This window comes from Loxodonta africana, chromosome 25 (assembly GCF_030014295.1).
Source record: "Loxodonta africana isolate mLoxAfr1 chromosome 25, mLoxAfr1.hap2, whole genome shotgun sequence".
NCBI lineage: Eukaryota > Metazoa > Chordata > Mammalia > Proboscidea > Elephantidae > Loxodonta > Loxodonta africana.
In genome coordinates, this window is record NC_087366.1 from 43,522,616 (window position 1) to 43,543,307 (window position 20,692).

General features: G+C 39.0%; 1 protein-coding gene across 4 annotated transcripts in view; it reads left to right on the forward strand.

The window, feature by feature from the left end:
* Positions 1–675: 675 nt before the first annotated feature.
* EXO1 (exonuclease 1) overlaps positions 676–20,692 on the forward strand; it is a 37,837-nt gene continuing 17,820 nt past the window's right edge. For 2 of the 4 annotated variants that reach the window (XM_064276724.1, XM_064276727.1), the window contains exons 1-10: positions 677–1,031; positions 1,520–1,962; positions 3,094–3,267; positions 6,746–6,865; positions 12,302–12,425; positions 13,006–13,143; positions 14,218–14,430; positions 16,206–16,393; positions 17,098–17,194; positions 19,256–19,481. In XM_064276724.1, coding sequence (XP_064132794.1) covers positions 3,107–3,267; positions 6,746–6,865; positions 12,302–12,425; positions 13,006–13,143; positions 14,218–14,430; positions 16,206–16,393; positions 17,098–17,194; positions 19,256–19,481 — 1,267 coding nt within the window. In that variant the 5' untranslated portion in view covers positions 677–1,031; positions 1,520–1,962; positions 3,094–3,106. Of the gene's footprint in view, positions 1,032–1,396; positions 1,963–3,093; positions 3,268–6,745; positions 6,866–12,301; positions 12,426–13,005; positions 13,144–14,217; positions 14,431–16,205; positions 16,394–17,097; positions 17,195–19,255; positions 19,482–20,692 lie in introns of those variants that run through there. The other 2 variants (XM_064276726.1, XM_064276725.1) reach the window with 2 other exon arrangements.

A 20,692-nucleotide genomic window follows, 5' to 3' on the forward strand; every position in this document is an offset into this window, starting at 1 on the left:
TTTACCCTGGGTATTGGAAGTGCAAAGGAAGGTAACTCTTCTGGCCTCCACTCCTAGCCTCAGCTCTAAAGACTAGAACGGGGAAGAGGCAGCCCTGCTCCTCCTGAGCCCCTTCCCCCAAACCGGTACCTGCTCAACTACTTTATGTTAACAGGTGGGGATGACGGCACGATCATGAAACGAGTTTTAAGGGAAGCATGAGAGAAACACGTAGAGAAGGTAGTCAAACAGGAACATTTTTAAAAATGGATCTACTTCTTCAACTCCTTTAATTTAGTCTGAATTATCATGCCTGTCGATCTCTGGACTCAAAATATTTTGTGGTTTGGCCTAAGGTTCTTCCCACACTTCTCCACCATAAAATTCCTAAGAGGACGGCGACCAGGTCTGGGGTGTTATGGGCTCTGGAAGCGTAACCAAGTCGCCACCAAAGTCCAAAAAGTCTTTAAAGTCTGTGTACCATAACTTATCCATTACACACATTTTCAAGATTGCTTGGTTATAAAGTTTTCTCGGACTTACCAGTTAAATTATTTATAAATCCACTCCCCACCCCCCAAAGTCTCCAGGGGGATTCAAAGGAATATTAGAAGTCAAGCTCTATTTTCTTTTCCTCCAAATTTCTACATAAACCACGCAGCGACGCTCTTTAAAAGTCAGCTGCCCGGAACGGAGACCGCGGCCAGCAGAGAACTACATGTCCCAGAAGCCCCGGCGAAAGCAAAACTCCCAACTTCCGGAGCATCGTTCCCTGTCTGCACCTTCAAAGGACCGCACGAGGCTCGGGCAGGCGACCTCGTCCGGAGGCACATGGCGACCGACACGTCCAGGGAGGTGGTGGGCTCAGGTCCGGAAGGAGCGGATGTAGGCCGCCGGAGGCGGAGCCGTCGTCTCGGGCTGCGCACTGACGCCACTTCCGCTGGGGGCGGGGCCGGCCTGTCCCGCGCAAATTGAAAAGCCGGCCCTTTGGCGCTCGCCTGCAGCCTGGCTGCTTGTGTTCTACGCCGCTCGCCTCGGGTACTGTGGCCCAAGTGAGTGAGGGGCGTTGGGCGGCGGGTATCAGTGCCCGCACCAGGCTGCCCTCGGCCGAGCGGGGAGAGCCCTTCCCGGAGAGTGGGGCGAGGGGGCTCTGCGGGAGCCCTGGGGCTGGGAACTGGGTTCCTGCCGGTCCCCGCAAGGCTCGATCTTCGAGTCTCCCCTGTCCCTCCTCTCGGGATTCGGGGACCCTCTGGAGGGGAAGAGGGGGCTGACATGGCCTTCCTGGACGCGTGGACGGGGGCGCTGCCTGCGTGCAGGACTTGGGGGGGGAGAGCGTTTAGTTCCCGGGCACCGTGTCTGGCTGGGCGAGGGCGACCTCAGTGACCCGAGGGAGGGGCCGCGCTCGCTCCATGCATTTCAGCGGGGGAGCAGAGACCGGGGGTGTAGGACTTCTCTAATAGAGCTGGCAGTCCAGTTTTTACCTGCAATCTCCCAACTTTTAAATGCTGACAAGTAAATGTTTCTCCTTCATATCGTGCAGGCCAAACGAAGCGTGTCGTCTGGAATGGGTTTGCGAGCCGCTCCTGAACATCCCTGTGAGACAGTGGGATAAAGCGGAGAAGTTGCTGCCGTTGGGTGCCCTGAGATCTGTGCGCTGAGCCATCCTTACCATGCTAAAGGGAAAATATTTATTCTAGGACCTTTACCTAGCCTAGAAGACACTTATATAAGTTGGATGAAATGTGTATTATGTTTTTCTCAGAGTGAAAGAAAGCTCTATGTAGAGACATCGAGAAGTGGGAGACTAATTGTTTTTCTCAAGCTGGGGCTTGATGACCACCTGCACCAAACGACCTCTTGTGTCTAAAATTCAAAATCCCTGGGCTCGCTCCTGTAGCTGAAAGTGGAGTTGAGATTCTGTGAACTTCTACAGTTTGAGAATCGTTGACTAGAGCATCACAGCTCTGATAAGGTGTCAACAGGGTAAGACTGACTGCTGAGCCTGTATTTTTTTTTTTTTTTTTGCTGGTCCTTCCAAACGTGATGGCTAGTGGGAGACACCTGTGTTATGGAACGCAGTGCAACTGCTCAGTGCCCCTTGCTGCCTTTCACTTTCTATTGGGGGCTGGGGGTGAGGAGTTAGGGAGAAGAGGGTGGGTAGTAGGTTAGGAAGGGGCCATGGCAGCTCCAGAATTTCTGTGTACAAAGGGCTTAGGTGCAGCAACTTGGACGGAACGGAGTGGAGAGTTAAAGGGTTTGTCTTGAAGCTGTATTTGCACAGCAGGCGGTTTTACCTTTTCTTTAGGGTGACTTTGAGAGAGCAGCACCGCCATTGCTAATTAACAGAATGTTCATTGCTTATAATAATGCATCCCAGTGGCAGTGTACTTTAGTCCTAAAAAAAAGTGCACATCCCGTTGTATGTATTTCTTTACTTTGCAGTTGAAATGCCTTCCTTCCTGCAAACTGTGTTTTGAGTTTCCACTCCTGTGCTGTTGTATGTTGGCTCTTATAATGCCTTGTGTAGGGGCAATGTTATCTGAGCATACCTAATTTTATAGATTTTAACAGTTTGTTTTTGGAGAAAGGAGAGACTCATACTTTGTGAGCACCTTCTATGTGCCTAGCACTGGGTTATGTATAGGCTTGGAGCATACACATTAATGATTCCAAATGTGAAAGCACTTTGGAAAGAATAAGCGTTGAGCAACTATCAGGTGGCCTTAGAGGTAGTATTGGTGATGAATGTAAATATTAAAGACCGTAGAAATTGTTTGACAGGGAACCAAAACCAAACTCCTTGCCATTGAGTTCATTCCAACTCATTGTGACCCTATAGGACAGAGTAGAACTGCCCCATAGGGTTTCCAAGTAGCGGCTGGTAGATTTGAACTGCTGACCTTTTGGTTAGCAGCTGATTCCTTAACTACTGCACCACCAGGGCTCCTTGACAGGGAGGAGCCCAGTTAAGATATTAAAGAGCAGTGATTCTCAAATGTCGAAACAATAACAGTTTCTGTATTAGTTTCCAAGCTCTTTGTCTTTATTTTTCTAAAACTTTTTGGTAAATATATTTTGCTTTACACGTTTCTGTTTTCCTTTTATATCATGTAGTTAAGTTGGCACTATGGGGATACAAGGATTACTCCAGTTTATCAAAGAAGCTTCTGAACCCATCCACGTGAGAAAGTATAAAGGACAGGTAGTAGCTGTGGATACATACTGCTGGCTTCACAAAGGAGCTATTGCTTGTGCTGAAAAACTAGCCAGAGGTGAACCTACTGATAAGTAAGTGTGGACCTTATTATTCATTCTTTGCCAATTAAGACGACTCACAAATATGTTTTTTTCAGAAAGAGATAATTTTCACTCAGTGCCAAGGTTTATCAAGAAGTAAGAGTGTGTGATTTAGAACATTGTCTAATCAGAGATGCCGCCCTTCTGTGATATCAGCCTCATTTCCATTCTTTGTAATAAGCCAAAGGATCAGAATACCTATGGACAAAGACCAAAGATTGTCTTCTTTATTCTTTACCTAAGATAAATTTTTTAACGATACTCTGAAAATCCATGGTGATTTCGGACTTCCACCTTCTGGAGTATAGACAACCCACTGTAAGCCCTGCTAGCAAAACGAGGCAGTGACTTCAATGGGACAAAGTGTTCTAACTCCTTTCTACTTCACTTGGGGCCAAAAACCATGGGCTATATTGACATCTGGTCTTAACTCTGTTAGCTCATTTGAAACAGGTTCAATGGACTAATGTTTTCCTTATTTTTTAAGTACAAACATAAGAAAAACAGGAAAGCACAATTTCTGAACAGATATTTTCCACAGGGATTTGGCCGATAGATGTTTTCTTTCCTTGTTGGCAATACAAAGGAAAAGCTCAGAGATCTTAATGTGACTTCCTTAATTAAGCACAATACACAATAAGTAAAATTTGTTAATCCTGTTTGTTTCCTAGAAGAAAGGGGAAAAGGTCATTATTGTATGGTGAGTCTTTGGGGGCTTAAGCCTATCAAGTTAATTTGACCAAGGGTCTCTCGAAGCAGTGTGTGGCATCTGAAGGGGCATGGGTACTTCTGCCACTCCATCTGCTGACACAAGTTTTTGAAAGCAACCTCTTTTCTATCACTAATTTTAAACAGTCACAATTGTAGTTAAAGACTGCAAGTTTTTCTCTGCTACCTTCAGTGTTTCTTTGAATATTTCTTTATGGTGGAAAATTTGGTGATTCTTGAGGAATTTGAAAACTGACTAATTTGAAGAGTTGCCAAAAATACAGGGAATATGGCTTTTGTTGTTAGGGATATAAGAGAAGAAATCTACAGGTCCGACCATGTAGGCGCTCAGTAAATGTTTATCGAACTAAAAAGTTTCAAGACTTTCAATAAAGTTTTTGTCGTGTATTTTATTTTTCTGCCCACCGCAACAAAGTCACATTTGATAGAATTAAATGTGATTTTCCTTTTCTTTCCAACTCTGGATAAGAGTATTCCCCAGAAAGGGTTATCACCTCAGGAAATTGGGATAAGCTATTAAACCGTTAAGACCATTACAAAGAATGAGGTAAATCTATATGTGCTGGCCTGGAAGCAGACATGGGTTATGCAATAAGCAAAATATGCACGGGCTTACTTGTGCTCACTTCCTAATCTTTAGTGCACAATTTCACCTGTTTTTCACCACAGTGAAGGTAAGCACGAGTAAACCCATGCGTACCTTGCTTAATGGTTAATCCGCCCCTGCCTGGAAGGATGTGGGGAAATACATAAAATGAGGGCACCAGGTATTCTACCTAGATTTAAAAAAGTAAATGTCCTTAGAATTTATTGTAATTCCATAGTTGCCTTCTCCTAATTGTTGCTTGATACTTAATTAGCAGGTCCCAATCAGTGTTCCATAGACCAGTGCAGGTCTCTTGTCACAGGTCTACCACAAACAGAAAAATAAGGACAATATAGTGAGTTTTTCATTAAAAGTAATATATTTGATTTAAAAGGTTAAGATTGTGCCTTCATGTTTACTTTTTAAGTTAAAATGTCCTTTTTCATATAAAATGATGAAGTTGTAAGTGTAGCTGGTTTGGTAAATGGCCTAGCCAGGATAAAAACTAAATGCAGAATGTGATCCCTGATTGAATCCTGGATTGGGAAGAACAGCAGCAGTGGTGTGCTTGGCCGGCTCTTCCAGGCTGGCTGTTCAGCACCTCTTCCCAGCCTAGCATTCGATGAGGCCAGTTGGCAGCTCTCCCGCCATTGTGAAGTATTTACGTCAGAGAGATTGACAGGTGCTGCGCATCAGGCAGCCTCCCAACAGCTGTGGTTAAATACGTGCTGCTGGTGTTAGGAAACACTATTAGGACAATTGGACAAGTTTTAATATAGACTGTGTATTAGATAATATGTCTGTATCACTGTTAAATTTCTTGGGAGTGATAATGGTTGTGTGGTTATGTTGGAAGAATCAGGTGTTAGTATACTTATTCTTTCAATTTTTTAATAGGTTTAAAATTTTCTTAAGTAAGAAACTTCTGGGAAAATAGCAATATTTGGAACCACAAAATGTCCGAACTAGAAGGGATATCAAAGCCCTTCCATTTATAGATCAGGCTTGGAGGGTCGAGTGAACCAGCCAGCATCACATAACCCATAAGTGTTCGAGCTAGGATTTGAACTCAAGTCTCTCACTCTAAATTAGGGCTTCCATTTCCTGAAAACATTTGTGTAAAAAAAAATTTTTTTTAACCCTTCTCTTCATAATAGTCTCTCTCTTTTTTTTTTTAATAAGTGAAATATCCTTATTTTTAAAAGACTACATGGGCTAAACAATATGCTTTTAATTTACCAACTGATTTTCTATCCCAAAGATTTTTTTTTTATAGAAAAAATTGGAGATGTCTTCTTAAGTCGTAAGGTCACCATTGTTATCACTAGCGTGTAACTTCAAAGAGATTTTTTTCTCTCTCTTTCCTTTATTGTGGTGAAAACATGTACGCCAAAACACCCACCAACACAACTGCCACATTTACAACTAACTCTGGCATTGATTAGTTTTTCAAGTTGTACCACCATTATCGGTATCCCAATCCAGAACATTCCACCACCATCAACATAAACTTGCTGCCTCCCTCCCCCCAATAAAAACTCCCTCTTTCCCCCTCCCTCCTACCCTTGGTAACCATTAATAATTTTTGGTTTCTCTATATTTTCTTATTTCATTGAAGTGAGGCCACACAGTATGTGTCCTTTTGTAACTAACTGACTTGGCTCAGCATGGTGTTTCCAAGGTTCACCCATGTGGCATGCATCAGAGCTTCATTTCTTCTTGTGGCTGCATCATATTCCATTGTATACGTATGCCACATTTTGTTTACCTATTCAACTGGATATGTTGGTGGTTTCCACCTTTTGGCTACTGTGAAAGTACTGCAGTGAACATCGGTAACAGGTTCCTGTTTCCGTTTCAGCCTTCTCTTCTGGGTATAGGAGCCAAAATTGACTATGGCACACCACACCACCACCTAGATTGGGATTGCTAGATCATATGGCAGTTCTATGTTCAACTTTTTGAGGAACTGCCAAATGGTTTTCCACAGTGGCTGTACCATTTTCCATTCCCACTGGCAATGGATGAGGGTTCCAGTTTCTCCACAATCTCGCCAACACTTGTTCTTTTCATCATTGGCTTTAAAAAGAGCAAAAGTAGTAGTATTACCTTAAGAAATGCAAAGCACTTAAGTGGACTTCTCTTTTTTCACAGGTATGTAGGATTTTGTATGAAGTTTGTAAATATGTTACTGTCTCATGGGATCAAGCCTATTCTTGTATTTGATGGATGTACTTTACCTTCTAAAAAGGAAGTGGAAGAGTCTAGAAGAGAGTAAGTTTATTCTCTGTTCAGTCTTTTAATTGTATGAAGGTCAGATACTGTGGTCTGTATGATAATGTTTTTTAATATTAATTTGTTGAGGATTGATTTATAGTCTAGTGCACAAAATTTTTCCTTAAATGTTCTGTATGAAGAGAATGTGTATTCTCCAATTATGGAGTAGAAAGATTTATGTCTGTCTAGTAAATCAAGCTTGTTGATTGTAGTGTACAAATCTGTCTCCTTACTTCTTTTTTGGGCTTGTTTTGTGTGTGTGTGTCCACTTAATCTGCCAATTCCTGAGAGAAGTATGTTAAAATCTCACTATGGGTAGTGAATTTGTTAGTCACGTTGTAGTTCTGTCCATTTGCTTTGTTATTTTGAAGCTACTCCATTAGGTGCGTTCAAGTTTAGAGTTCGTTACATCTTTTTGGTACATCGAAACTTGATTAATATGTAGTAACTCTCCTATCTCTAGTAATGCTTTTTTCTTTTAAAGTCTTTTCTGTGTGATATTTTATTAGTATAGCCACACAACTTTCTTTTGTATATTGCTGATACGTCATTTTCTATCTGTTTACTTTCAGCTTTACTGTGTTATTTTAGAAATGCCTCTTATAAAGAACATATAGCTGGGTTTTGTTTTGTTTCAAATCCAGTCTATCAATCTTTGCTATTTTTTATCTTTTAAATGGAGAATTTTATCCCTTTACAGTGATAACTAATATATTTAGATGCATTCCATTATTTTATATTTCATATTTGTCCTCCTTTTTCTGTTTCTTTTTTTTGCAACCTCTACCTTTTTTGACTTCTGAATTATTTTTCCCACCTCTATTCTATTCTCCGTTATTCCTAGCTGGAAAGTGATATGTACTGTTTTTCTGCTTTTGAGTGGTCGTCTTAGAAATTTTTATCACTCATATTTATCTTGACAGAATCTAAAAATTTTACATGAAGACCTTAAAACGAATTTTTCTATTTTAGTGAAGCAGCTATCCTGCCACATTTCAGCCATTCTTATTTTTCCTGTATATTAATTGTGAGGTCCAGGAGTCATCATTTTGTGCTGGGAAGACCACTGGGTTTGCTTGTCAAAAGGTAGCATATGTTATACCCAAATAGAAATAAGCCTCAGTGAGGGAGGGTTTTCTGACAGGCATTGCTTGCCTGGTTTTGCCCTCACTGGGCCTAAAATCAAGTTAGGGGGGGTTTTTTCAGGTCTAGCTTTTTCATTTGAACTGTATTTAGAGGTCTCTGATTTTTAAAGTCAGAACTTTATTAAAGGATTAACTGAGAATATCTGGGCCCACATGCTAATGTGAATAATATAGTTTACTAAGCATACTTTTAATAAAAATTACTTGGTTCTGAGATTGGTGTTTAAGGGACTGGTTGGAACCCTAAAGCCGTGTGGCTAAGGAACCCCCCCCCCATATTCATAATTATAATCACAGTTGTTGTTGCTGTTAGTTGCTGTTGAGTCGGCTCCAACTCATGGCAACTCCATGTGCAACAGAACGAAACACTGGCCAGTCCTGTGCCATCTTCGTGATCATCGGTATGCTCGAATCCATTGTTGTGGCCACTGTGTATTTTCAGGGTCATCCCATCTAGGGATCTCAGCTTCCAGCACTATATTAGACAGTACTCTGTCGTGATCCTTAGGGTTTTCATTGGCTAATTTTTGGAAGTAGGTCTCCAGGCCTTTCTTCTTAGCCTGTCTTAGTCTGGAAGCTCTGCTAAAACCTGTACCCTCTGGGTAACCCTGCTGGTATTTGAAATACCGGTAGCATTGCTTCCAGCATCATAGCAATATGCAAGCAACACAGTATGACACACTAACAGTCAGGTGGTGGTAATCACAGGTAGCTGTTAATATTCTCTTCTTAGCCTCAGGAATGGCTGAAAGACGTTTTAGGTCTGACCTGAGTGCTCTTTCTTTTTTCTGTAGGATCTGTATTCTCTGTGTCACTCTGACAGTAGGAGAAGCACTTAAAATTCTTTTCTATAAAATCTTTTTATGCATGGAGTCCAGTCTAAAAATGAATTTCTCACTCCCAGTGTTATAACACTTTCTGTGAAACAGAATTAAATATTCATAGCCCAGGAGGTTATTATTTAATAATGTCATGCCCAATATTCTGTAGGCAACTAGAGGACCTTGATTCTTGTGCTGGAGGTGCATATCTCAGTAGAGTGTATAACCTTGAGAATATTAATTTTTTCTCCTAAACTTCAGTCAGAAACCCTGGTGACGTAGTGGTTAAGTGCTACAGCTGCTAACCAAGAGGTCGGCAGTTCGAATCCGCCATGCGCTTCTTGGAAACTCTATGGGGCAGTTCTGCTTTGTCCTATAGGGTCACTATGAGTTGGAATCAACTTGACGGCAGTGGGTTTAAACTTCAGTTTCTTTATCCATAAAATGGGTGTTGTAATGCTGATATTTCAATTTTTGTTGGGGGGGCAAGGGGAGGATGAACATCAGAGAAAACAGTACATATGAAAGTAATTTATACAACTGCAAAGTCTTACAGTAGTGGTATTATACTCCTATTGCTTTCCAGTGACTGGGCTTAATTGAGTAAGAAACTAAACACTGGATTGTAAATTCTTGAGCGCAGATACTTTTATTCATCCACATCATGCTTGCACAGTGCTTGCACACGGGATGGATGCTAAACCTTTGCTGGATTGCATACATAAATACTTAGGTTATTTGAACGAATAATACATTAGGCCATGCAAAGCAGTTGGCTCATTAAAATGGTTCATGAAAGTGTTATATAGCAGAAGAATATACTTTATTCCCTGAGGAATATGGGAAAAAAAACACTAGTTATTTATGGATACCTGCTCTGGCAGAACCCCTTTGTGAATGTTAGAAAGTATTGAAATAGAAAAAGATCGAATCTCAAAGTGCTTACAAGCTTGTGGTATATGCCAAATTAATAAGTAATCATAGTTTCTTTAACCTTTTTATCATATATGAAAACAAATACAGAAGACGACACAAAACAAATCTATAGCTTAGTGAATTGTAACATTTAAACCCTTATAACCACCCCATCCCCAGTCAAGAAACAGAACTTTCCCAGTCACCCCAGAAGCCCCTCCATGTGCCTTGACCTAATCCACATACTCTTTCCCTCCAAAAGTAGCCACTCTCCTAACTTTAATAGTAATCGCTTCCTTGTATTTCATAGTTACATCACCCAAGTGTGCGTGCCTGGACAGTATAAGTCACTCATCTTCAGACTCTTTGGCAAGACTCTAGGCGGTGTTGAGTTTTTTTGGTTTTGTTTTTTTCATTAGGAGGCACAAAAATGTCTGGTACTGTCTCTCTTTGAGATGTTACAGCTGTTGGTGGTCATTGTCTAAATCCATTAATTCACTAGGGGTTGCATGTTGTGACATTCTAATCCCGTCATTTCTGTTTCATTTATTAGTTGAAATATGTTTATAAAGAAACGCTTCCCCTCATCTGCTATTTGGGCACACCGTGGTACAAATCATATAAGAAATGATAGCTTCTATAGGAAAGATCTCATAAATGCTTTGATTTTTCCCTTTGTCAGTTTTCAAGGTAATGGATTAGGTCCCTATCATCCTCTGAAGATGACCAATTTAAATATATTTGAAGGGTTTCAGTCCTTTTTGTTATTATCCTACTGAAGCTTGGATTGCCCCATTTTGGCCATGGGAGTGTGTTTGCACCCCTCCCTCCCACCCCAGTATTGTGGACACAACCCTAGTAGTTTTCCATCATTTGCTTGTTATCCCGTATGAGGAGATATTCCAAGGCTCATCTTGTGTGTTTCCTGCCCCAGACCTGGAATCAGCTGTTTTCTGAGAAACCCTTGTTTCTTTCAGTATGAATGATATTTCAGTACCATTCAGTACTTGGTGCCCACAATCTGTGTACCAGGGCCTAGGCCTTTTCAGAAGGAACCATGGTGACATAGTGGTTAAGCACATGGGTGCTAACTGAAAGGTTGGTGGTTTGAACCTACCAGCTGTTCTGTGGCAGAAAGATGTGACAGTCTGCCCCTGTAAAGATTACAGCCTTGGAAATCCTATGGGGCAGGCAGTTCTATTCTCCTACAGGGTCACTAGGAGGCGGAATGGACTCCATGGCAACCAGTTGATGGGTCAAGGCCTTTCCATTGGGCAGAATGAGGAAATGTGTATGTATCTGTATATGTGCATTTATTTAAAGATAAAAACCTCATGAACTCAGACTGATGCTTCCAATTCAGATTCAGGACTACAATTTTTTTTTTTTTTTTTCCTTAACCCCTTCTATATTGCATCTATTTCTCCTTCCATACTGAGAGTCCTAGTTGTCAGGGGTGTGGAGGAATGATAAAGGTAGAACATCTTATAATTTTAACTCATTTATTTTATTCTATGTTATTGTTATACTCACAATAGTCTCAGGATAAAACATTAGTACTACCGCTACCAAAGTGATTACTGAAAAGTTAAATTTTCTTTGTTTTTGCGTACACTCTTTGTTCCAGTTTTAAGAACCAGACCAAAGCCCGCTGCCATCAAGTTGATTCCGACTAATAGCAGGCAACTCCTTGGGGTTCCCCAAGGCTATAAATCTGTACAAAAGCAGACTGCCACATCTTTCTCCCACAGAGCCACTGGTGTTTTCGAACCGACGACTTTTCAGTTAGCAGTTGATTGCTTTAACCATTGCGCCACCAGGGCTCCTTCATTTTAAGAATGAAGCCCATTGCCATTCAGTTGATTTTTGACTCATAGCAACCCTATGGGACAGAGTAGAAATGCCCCATAGGGTTTCCAGGGAGCGCCTGGTAGATTCCAACCACTGACCTTTTGGTTAGCAGCCATAGCTCTTAACCACTCACTATGCCACCAGGGTTTCCATTTTAAGAACAGTGGTACTATATTGTCAGAGCATGTAGCTATTACTCTCTCACTGTTTAACCCTTACTTAGTCTTGATTCTACAAATTACTGTATATTTAATTGTATCACCAGTTCTTACGTCAGTGTCTCATGTTATTTAGGTTTTTCTTTAATATATCCTCTAGAAGATTCCAGAGAAAAGACTCCCAAAAACAATATTCCTCAAGTTCTTTGTATGTTGATAAGTTTGTGGCCTTTTACTTTTAAAGTTAGTTTTGATGGTGTAAAAAAAAAGCCTCTGCTGACCTTCTTTTCTCGAGTATCTTAGTTTACTCTGTTTTCTTTTGACATAAATATTGCTGTGAAATGTGATGATAATTTAATTTCCTTTGTATCATAGCTCACTTGTTCTTTTCCTGAGAAGTCCGAAGGATCTGGGTCAGTATTCTCAAGGATGTACTGTATATTTTCAGATGAATCACAATTTTTTATTTTAGGAAGATTTCTTGAATTGTAGTTTTATTATAGTTTCTTGAGCTAGGCTGTTAATTTTTTTTCCCCCTTGCAGAAGGCGACAAGCCAATCTTCTTAAGGGAAAGCAACTTCTTCGTGAGGGGAAAGTCTCAGAAGCCAGAGAGTGTTTTACCCGCTCAATCAATATCACACACGCGATGGCCCACAAAGTAATTAAAGTAAGCTGAGTAAGAAATGAAGCCTAAGTTACAAATGACTAAGCTGATTTACAACAGTTAAAAGTTTTTAAAAGTATCTTCCCATAGTGAGTTGATTTAAATATAGCAATTAGATTTTACACTTTTATGAACGCAGTGTTGTGCTTCGTGTGTTATAATAAGTCAGAGAGACTTTTATAAAAAGCCCGACAAGAAAACCTATGATTTTTGTGGGAAACATACACTGAAAGCTCCAAACAACTGTCTTACATGCTTTTGGAACATAACCATTGTTGAGATGGACACTTTCCATAATCGAAAATTAAGCTTTGTGCCTTGTGTTTTTTTTCTCCTCCGAGTGTGCAGCAATATTTCTTGTCTCTAAATTCATAAATTGATTTTTTTTTTTCTTTCTCAGTGCTTATATGATTAGTATCAGCTTAGCATATACTAGGACTTAAAAGTAGAAATACTCTATTTCAAAGGAAATGATTTCTGAAAATATTACATGTTGAGACTAGTAATAACATGGGTTAGAGACGGGAAGCTCTTTACTGCTAACCAGGTGCTGTACCAGATATTCACGGTGATCCTCCTACAGGCTGCTCGGTCCCAGGGAGTAGACTGTCTTGTGGCTCCATATGAAGCTGACGCGCAGCTGGCCTATCTGAACAGGGCTGGCATTGTACAAGCTATAATCACAGAGGACTCTGATCTCCTAGCCTTTGGCTGTAAGAAGGTACTTTCCTGCAGCTACGCGCATTACTTTTCTATGTAGATGAAAGTAGCATGATTCAGGGGGCTGAGGTTTTTCTCCAGGAATAATTATGCTATTTAGTTTATTTTATATGTGCGATTAACCTCTGCTTTTACAACGTTAATAATTATTTAAAAGGAAAGTTCGTGCTGCTTGACATTTGGTATAACCAGGGCACGTTTTCAGAGTAAGCCTTTAAGGTTGGAGGGTTTTGTTGTTGCTTCCTCCAAAACTTTTAATAGAATGTAGCTATCAGTCTTTTTAATAATGGTAACTTCTATGCTTTACAATTTTCAGTTAGGTTAGGTACTTAACTATCCAATAATGGGATGCTATGCAGTTATTTAGGTTATGAGTGAAACTAATGGAAAATGGTAAATTAAGGGAGGAAATAATTATTATTAATCTTATTATTGTTAATATCTATATTTATATGATTTGCACTTTCATAAATGACTGTTCTTGTTGTTAGGTGCCGTCGAGTTGATTTTGACTCATAGTGACCCTGTAGGACAGAGTAGAACTGCCCCATAGAGTTTCCAAGGAGCGGCTGGTGAATTTGGACTGCTGACCTTTTGATAGTGGCCAAGCTCTTAACCGCTATGCCACCAGGGCTCCACTAGAATGAGTTACATCAAATGGGTATTGCTGGGTAACAGTGACACATGAAGGATTATGGTCAATTTGTGTTTTCCTCCTGAATTTCTGTTTTTGTATTTCTTTGTTTTGTATGCATCACTATTTGCTGGTCATGACATCCAACTAATGTAGGTATGAAGAAAAGAGGTGCAGAGAGGGCTTTGCTTGTACCAGAGTCAGGAGAGTTAAATTTTTAGGCCTGGCTTTTGACTGGGTGTATAACTTTGTCAAGTGGTATCCTATAGTTTTATTATATTTATATTTATTTGCAAAGTGGGTAATAATAAGCCTGCTTACCTATCTCTCAGTGTTAATGGTGAAGAACAAGGAAGATTTTTTTGAATTATTACAGTGAATTAGGTAATGAAAAATAAGAAATGGCCCTTCAGGTATTGACAGTTTTCCTTCCTTTGGAAGGTTATTTTAAAAATGGACCAGCTTGGAAACGGACTAGAAATCGATCAGGCGCGGCTGGGAATGTGCAGACAGCTCGGGGACGTGTTCACAGAGGAGAAGTTCCGTTACATGTGTATCCTCTCTGGCTGTGACTATCTCTCGTCACTGCGTGGTATCGGGTTAGCCAAGGCATGCAAACTGCTAAGATTAGCCAATAATCCAGATATTGTAAAGGTAAGAGTGCTTTACCAGGTTTTACATTTAATTTCTGAAGCATTTCTTAAATAATAGTGTAAACCACTCGTGATACAGATTTTAAATATCCTGTTATGTCAATACGGCCATAACCTGTTGCCATCGAGTCGATTCCGACTCACAGTGACCCTACAGGACAGAGTAGAACTGCCTTGTAGGGTTTCCAAGGACCGGCTTGTGGATTCGAACTGCCAACGTTTTGGTTAGCAGCTGAACACTTAACCACTGCACCACCAGGGCTCCATAGCCTGTATTGTCTCATTAAAAAGAGAAAATAACTACAGGTTTGCTTTTGGCAGCTGACACAGGTTGGATTGGAAGAGCCATGTTTTCAGCAACTGACAAAAAAGCAGTAGTTATTTTAAAAATGAAGACTACTATAAAGAGATTTAAAGGCAGAATATTCTGGGATAGAATTAATGTTTAAACTCATAACCTTTTACTTTCCATCCTATTACCATCAGAGCCCTGGTGGCATACTGGTTAAGAGCTCCGCTGCCAACCAAAAGGCCGGCAGTTTGAATCCACCAGCTGCTCCTTGGAAACTCTATAGAGCAGTTCTACCCTGTCCCATAGGGTCACTATGAGTCAGAACCAACTCCACAGCACCTGACAACAGCAACATTATAATAGTGGTTCTCAAGCTTTTTGGTGTTAGGATTCCTTTGTACACCTTAAAGCTCTTTGTGGTAATAATTTTTTGTTTATGTGGGTTATAGCTCTTGATATTTATCAAATCAGAAATGAAAACAAAGAATTAAAATATTTATTATTTCACTTAAAATTAGCAGTAATAAACCCATTACACATTAACACAAATAGCGTGTTTCTATGAAAAATAGCTAGTCTCTAAAACAAAATTTTTGAGAGGCACTGTTTTACATTTTTGTGATTATCTTTTATGTGGCTTGACAGAAAGCAGCTGGATTCTTACATCTGCTTCCACATTCGGTTTGATATTATGTGTCATGTAGCCTTTGGAAAACTGTAAACCCAACCTATACTCCTAAAACACATACATCACTGATCTAAAATTTCTCTGATGTCTTTACCTTAAAAAAAAAAAAAAAAAAACGACATCAAAGAAGCTAATTTTTCCTTCTTTAGTAGTTCTCCTTTATGAGCAGAGATCCCATTTTCTATTTCTGGGAATACAAACCAAGAATGCTTAGGGATAAAAGTGCTGCAATACAATGAAAAGCTCTCTAGAGTGGGAGAGAGGACCAGAGCTGGGAATAGAGCAACATGTCCTAACCAGCCTGTGACTGAGTGTTCACTTCTTCGTCTGTGAGTTTGAAATATAACATTTCAGACCCCTTCCAGTGTAACTACGACTCTAATAGAAGTTAGATGCTGACTTAATTTTAAAAATATTTACAAATATTTGATTTCTTTAATTCTCGGGTTTTGTATGTTTTTTGTTTTCTGTGTGGATGAAACTTTGAGGGAGAATAAAATATCTTAAAGTTAACACTTAGGAACATGAACTTGATGTATAGCTAAGCTTTTGATTCTTTGGCTTAATAACAGAAAAACCAAAGAAAATACTAATTATAGAGATTTAAATGTTTAAGTGATTTAACATAGTTATTTTCGCTGGTAGGGTTTTTTAATATAATAAAAGCAATTGCCTTTTTTCTGTCCCTCCTCATTTTCCTCTAATATTCCTCTAAATTGATCTATCTTGGGGATAATAGGTTCCCTATTCTTTAGTTGTAAATAACTCATAAGTATTCTTTTGTATCCGTTGCTAGGTTATCAAGAAAATTGGGCATTATCTCAAGATGAATATAACAGTACCAGAGGATTACATCAAAGGCTTTATTCGAGCCAACAACACCTTCCTTTATCAGCTAGTTTTTGATCCCATCAAAAGGAAACTCATTCCTCTCAATGCCTATGAGGATGACATTGATCCTGAAACACTAAGCTACGCTGGGTGGTATCCTTTCTGAACCAGAGTAGTAGAATTTTGTGTTCATTTCTTTCATATTATTATCATATTTTTAGTGAGTCATTGAGTGAAAAGCTTGCATACTGTCTTTTGCTTTCATTTTTCTGTAATGAGATCTGTATTTGGTTCATTTTAATTAACATGCTAGTGAAAATTTAGAGCAACTTTTTGTTTCTAAACCCAAGTATCATTGGTTAAAGTATGCTAATTATCTTTAGATTGACTTGACAGAAACCTGCACTGGGTCAGTCACTTATGGCACATTCCAAAGGTGGCTCTTGAGAGAACCCCCTGTGACAAGTGATCTTGATTTATCAAGGAGAGCCTTCGGGGTATGTGAGTGCACCAGGAGAGGAAGTTTTTCCACAGCCATTGGCCACGCCTGCCCGGGCTGATCAGAGTTGTGAGTCACTGAGGTGGTGGCCGTGACTTTCCTCTCCTCTCCCTTAAAAGGCAGTAAGTGATGGTTTGAGACTTTGCTTCAGCGAACAGCCAACTCCTGCAGCACAAATAGGGACTAACCAACTATGCCCGTGGTTTTGGTAAGGCTGACAGCAGAAAGTGAGTGAGAGCTACTTCGGTCATAAACTAGATGATTTTCCGTGACGCTAGAAAATATTTTTCTGTCTAAATACAGCATCGTTTTGTTTGGTTGTTAATAAAGGCATTTTTCCTTAATCTGACTAACTTAGGTATGTTGATGATTCTGTAGCTCTTCAAATAGCACTTGGAAATAAAGACATAAATACTTTGGAACAGATCGATGACTACAATCCAGACACTGCTACGGTAACTTTTTAATGACCGCCTTATTAAAGAGCACATTTCAGCTCTGTCCCCGGGCTGTGGTTAATAAAAGATGGCTGTATTGACTACGTCAGCTATGAACAAGGATGTTATGGATCACTAAAACAGTAATGAGGCCAAATCCCTAGCAGATCTTTCTCTTAGAGAAATTCCTGTAGGAAGCATTAATTGTGTACCAAACCACTTAATTCCTTCCGTTTATCTAAAATTTACTTTCGGTTTTCTACTCACCAATTTCGCTTTTTTTCAAAAAAACAATCAATGGGATCTAATGCCATGAGCCATATACTGCTTACAATATTTTTATTTTTTACCCATTCCCTCGATTATTCTTAATTACCTTCCTTGTTAATTTTCAGTAGGTATCACCTCGTTTGTTTTATCCTTACTTTAAGTGAGAGACGGCTTAGGTTCCAAGTTCTGGTGGGATTTTTGTCAGGTGGGATTCATGTTCCAAGTACCAGCATTTTTTGGTACTTTGGCTATCCTGCTCTATTCGTGTATTATTGACACCGTCTTAGCAGATCATATGTTGTAACTGTGAATAACTTATAATGACCTTTAAAAATGATTGCTTACCAATATTAATTGGCAATAAGTGCTTTGGCAGAGAAAATTTTATGTAAGATTCAGTGTAGCCCAAAGAGTAGCCTCCTCTTTCTGTGTATTGTCCACTAGTGATGGTACCATGTACAGGTCCTTATAGACACGACATGAGACCTGTGAGAGCTGGAACTCAATGGGACAGCCTTGTTTTTCCAGGTCTCACAAGTTTTCCACCTCTGCCAGGGCTCAGTCTTCCTGCTTTTCTATCACTCTTTATTAGTGGAAGATATTTGAGTTTGCCTTCTCTGACAGGTTTCCACTTTATACACATTCTGACTTTAGCAGGTTTTACTGTAGTTTGTTTCTTTGATTGTTTGGTTTGAACTCAACCAATTTCTAGAGATGGGATAGTTGGTTACTTTAAATACATAATTTTATGGTTTTAACTTTCAGGTGCATGTAAAGGGTACATAAATGCTTATTTAGAGGCTTATTAGGCTTATTAAAAAAAAATTACCAGGTAATTATTAAGCTAATTAATATTCTTTATTGAAATAATGACCAAACTGTGAAAGTACTGTTTTTTCTGGCCATAATTCTTTGATTGCAGTCTTATTTCTTGCTCTGCTCATCTTAGGAAGGTTAATTTTTTTAGTTCTTAGAAATGAGCTAACAAGGCCATTTGACTCTCATTGTAAGAGAGACAGACTTAGGCCTATATGACACATTTAATGGAAAAGTATAGGACCAGCAAGTAGAAAATGTTATTACAGGACAGATACTGTATTTTTATGCAAATAAAGTGTGACTACTACGTTTGTTTGCCAACCATGCCCTCGTCCCACAAAGTACTTTCATAAGCACACAGCTATGCCATTTTTTTTTTACATGTTGCTATAAAAAAATTAGCATAGTGCACTTACAAAAATACTAGGTGGGGGCAGGCACAGGCCCGCTTGACAAACATATGTAGAAAGTGTGGGCTTTTGCATAAAAATACGGTATTTCATTGAAAGTTGATCTTTTTAAGGGTAATTTAATATATTGGAATCGACTTGACTGCAGTGGGTTTTGGTTTAATATATTTACAGTAATTTCCCCTTATCTTCTGGGGTACGTTCCAAGACCTCCCGTGTATGCCTGAAACTGCGTTAGTACCAAATCCAATACATACTATAATTTGTCCTATACATGCATACCTATCATGAAGTTTAATTTATAAATTAGGCACAGTAAGAGATTAACAACAACAACTAATAGTAAAATAGAACAATTATAACAATATACTGTAATAAAAGTTACATGAAAGATGAAGCAGGACAGTGTGAGATTTCATCATGCTATGTACTCATTTAACATTTTCGAACCTCGGTTGATCACGGTTGACTGAAACCGCAGTAGATAAGGGGGAGGGGGATACTAAAAATTTATGTTGATACAAAGGCAAATAAATTGACTAGCTTTCTTCAAGTAACCTTTTTTCTTTTACTATTTTAGCCTGCCCAATCCAGAAGTCATAATTGGAATGACAGAACATGCCAAAAGTCATCTAATGTGAATAGCATTTGGCATAGAAATCATTGCTCTAGACTTGAGCTGGATATTGTTTCAAAGGCTACACCATTGAAGGAAGATCCAACTGTTGTGGGCGTTGAACAAGTGATTAGTACTAAAAAGTTAAATCTTCGAAAGAAGATATCTGTGGTAAAAAGACCAAGAAGTGGTATGTATTTTGTTTTTGGGAAACACTAGTGAGTATTGGTCACATCTAAGACATCGCTGCCAAACCCAGGGTCACTAAGATTTTCTTCTAGAAATCTTATAGTTTTAGCTCTTACATTTAGATCTATGATCCATTTCAAGTTAATTTTTTAATGTGGTATGAGATAAGGGTAAAGGTTCACTTTTTTTGTATATGGCAATCCAGTTGTTCTGGGTCATTTGTTAAAAAGGTTATACTTTTCCCATTGAATTGCCTTGGCATATTTGCCAAAAATCAATTGACCATAAATAATGTGGGTCTATTTCTGGACTCTATTATTCTGTACCATTGATCTCTTTGCCTATACCTTTGTAAAGCCACACTGGATTAATTACTGTAAGCTTGATGGTAAATTTCAAAATCAGGTACTGTAAGTCCGCTAAGTTTGTTCTTTTAAACGTTTTGGCTGTTCTATGTTCTTTGCATTTTCATATGCACTTTGGAATCAACTTGTCAATTTTTACTAAAAAACCCTACTGGATTTTGATCGGGATTTAGTTGAATTCTTTAGATCGATTTGGGTAGAATTGATATCTTGACAATATTGAGTTTTCTGATCCACATATTTAAGTCGCTTTTCATTTAAGTCTTCAGAAATACTTTGTAGTTTTCATTGCACAGGTCTTGCAAATCTATTGTCAAATTTATCCCTAGGCATATCATATTTTTTATGCTATTTTAAGTGATATATATTTATTTTGATTCCTAATTGTTTTTTGCTAATGTATAGAAATACAATTAGTTTTGTATGCTGTATATTGACCTTATATTCTTTCACCTTGCTAAACTCACTCGTTAGTTCTAATATCTCTTTTGTAGATTCTCTGTGATTTTCTATGTAGACCATCATGTCATCTGTTAATACAATGTTACTTTCCTTTTCCAATCTAGATGCCTTTTATTTCTTTTCCTTGCCTGCTAGAACCTCCAGTACAATGTTAAACAGAAGTGTTGACAGTGGAATACTAGGTATTAGGACAAGGTGTGATTTTTCTTTTTCCCCCCACCATACAAGATGTTTAGAAGTAGAAAGAATAATTTTACAGTATCTGTTCCTTCTCACTTCTTCTCTCCCTCAGACATCTGTGTGAATGAAAGGCAAACAACAAAAACCAAACAAAGCCCTTTGTGAACTTTTAGTTTTTGCCTTATTTTTTAAATTTAGGTAAAGA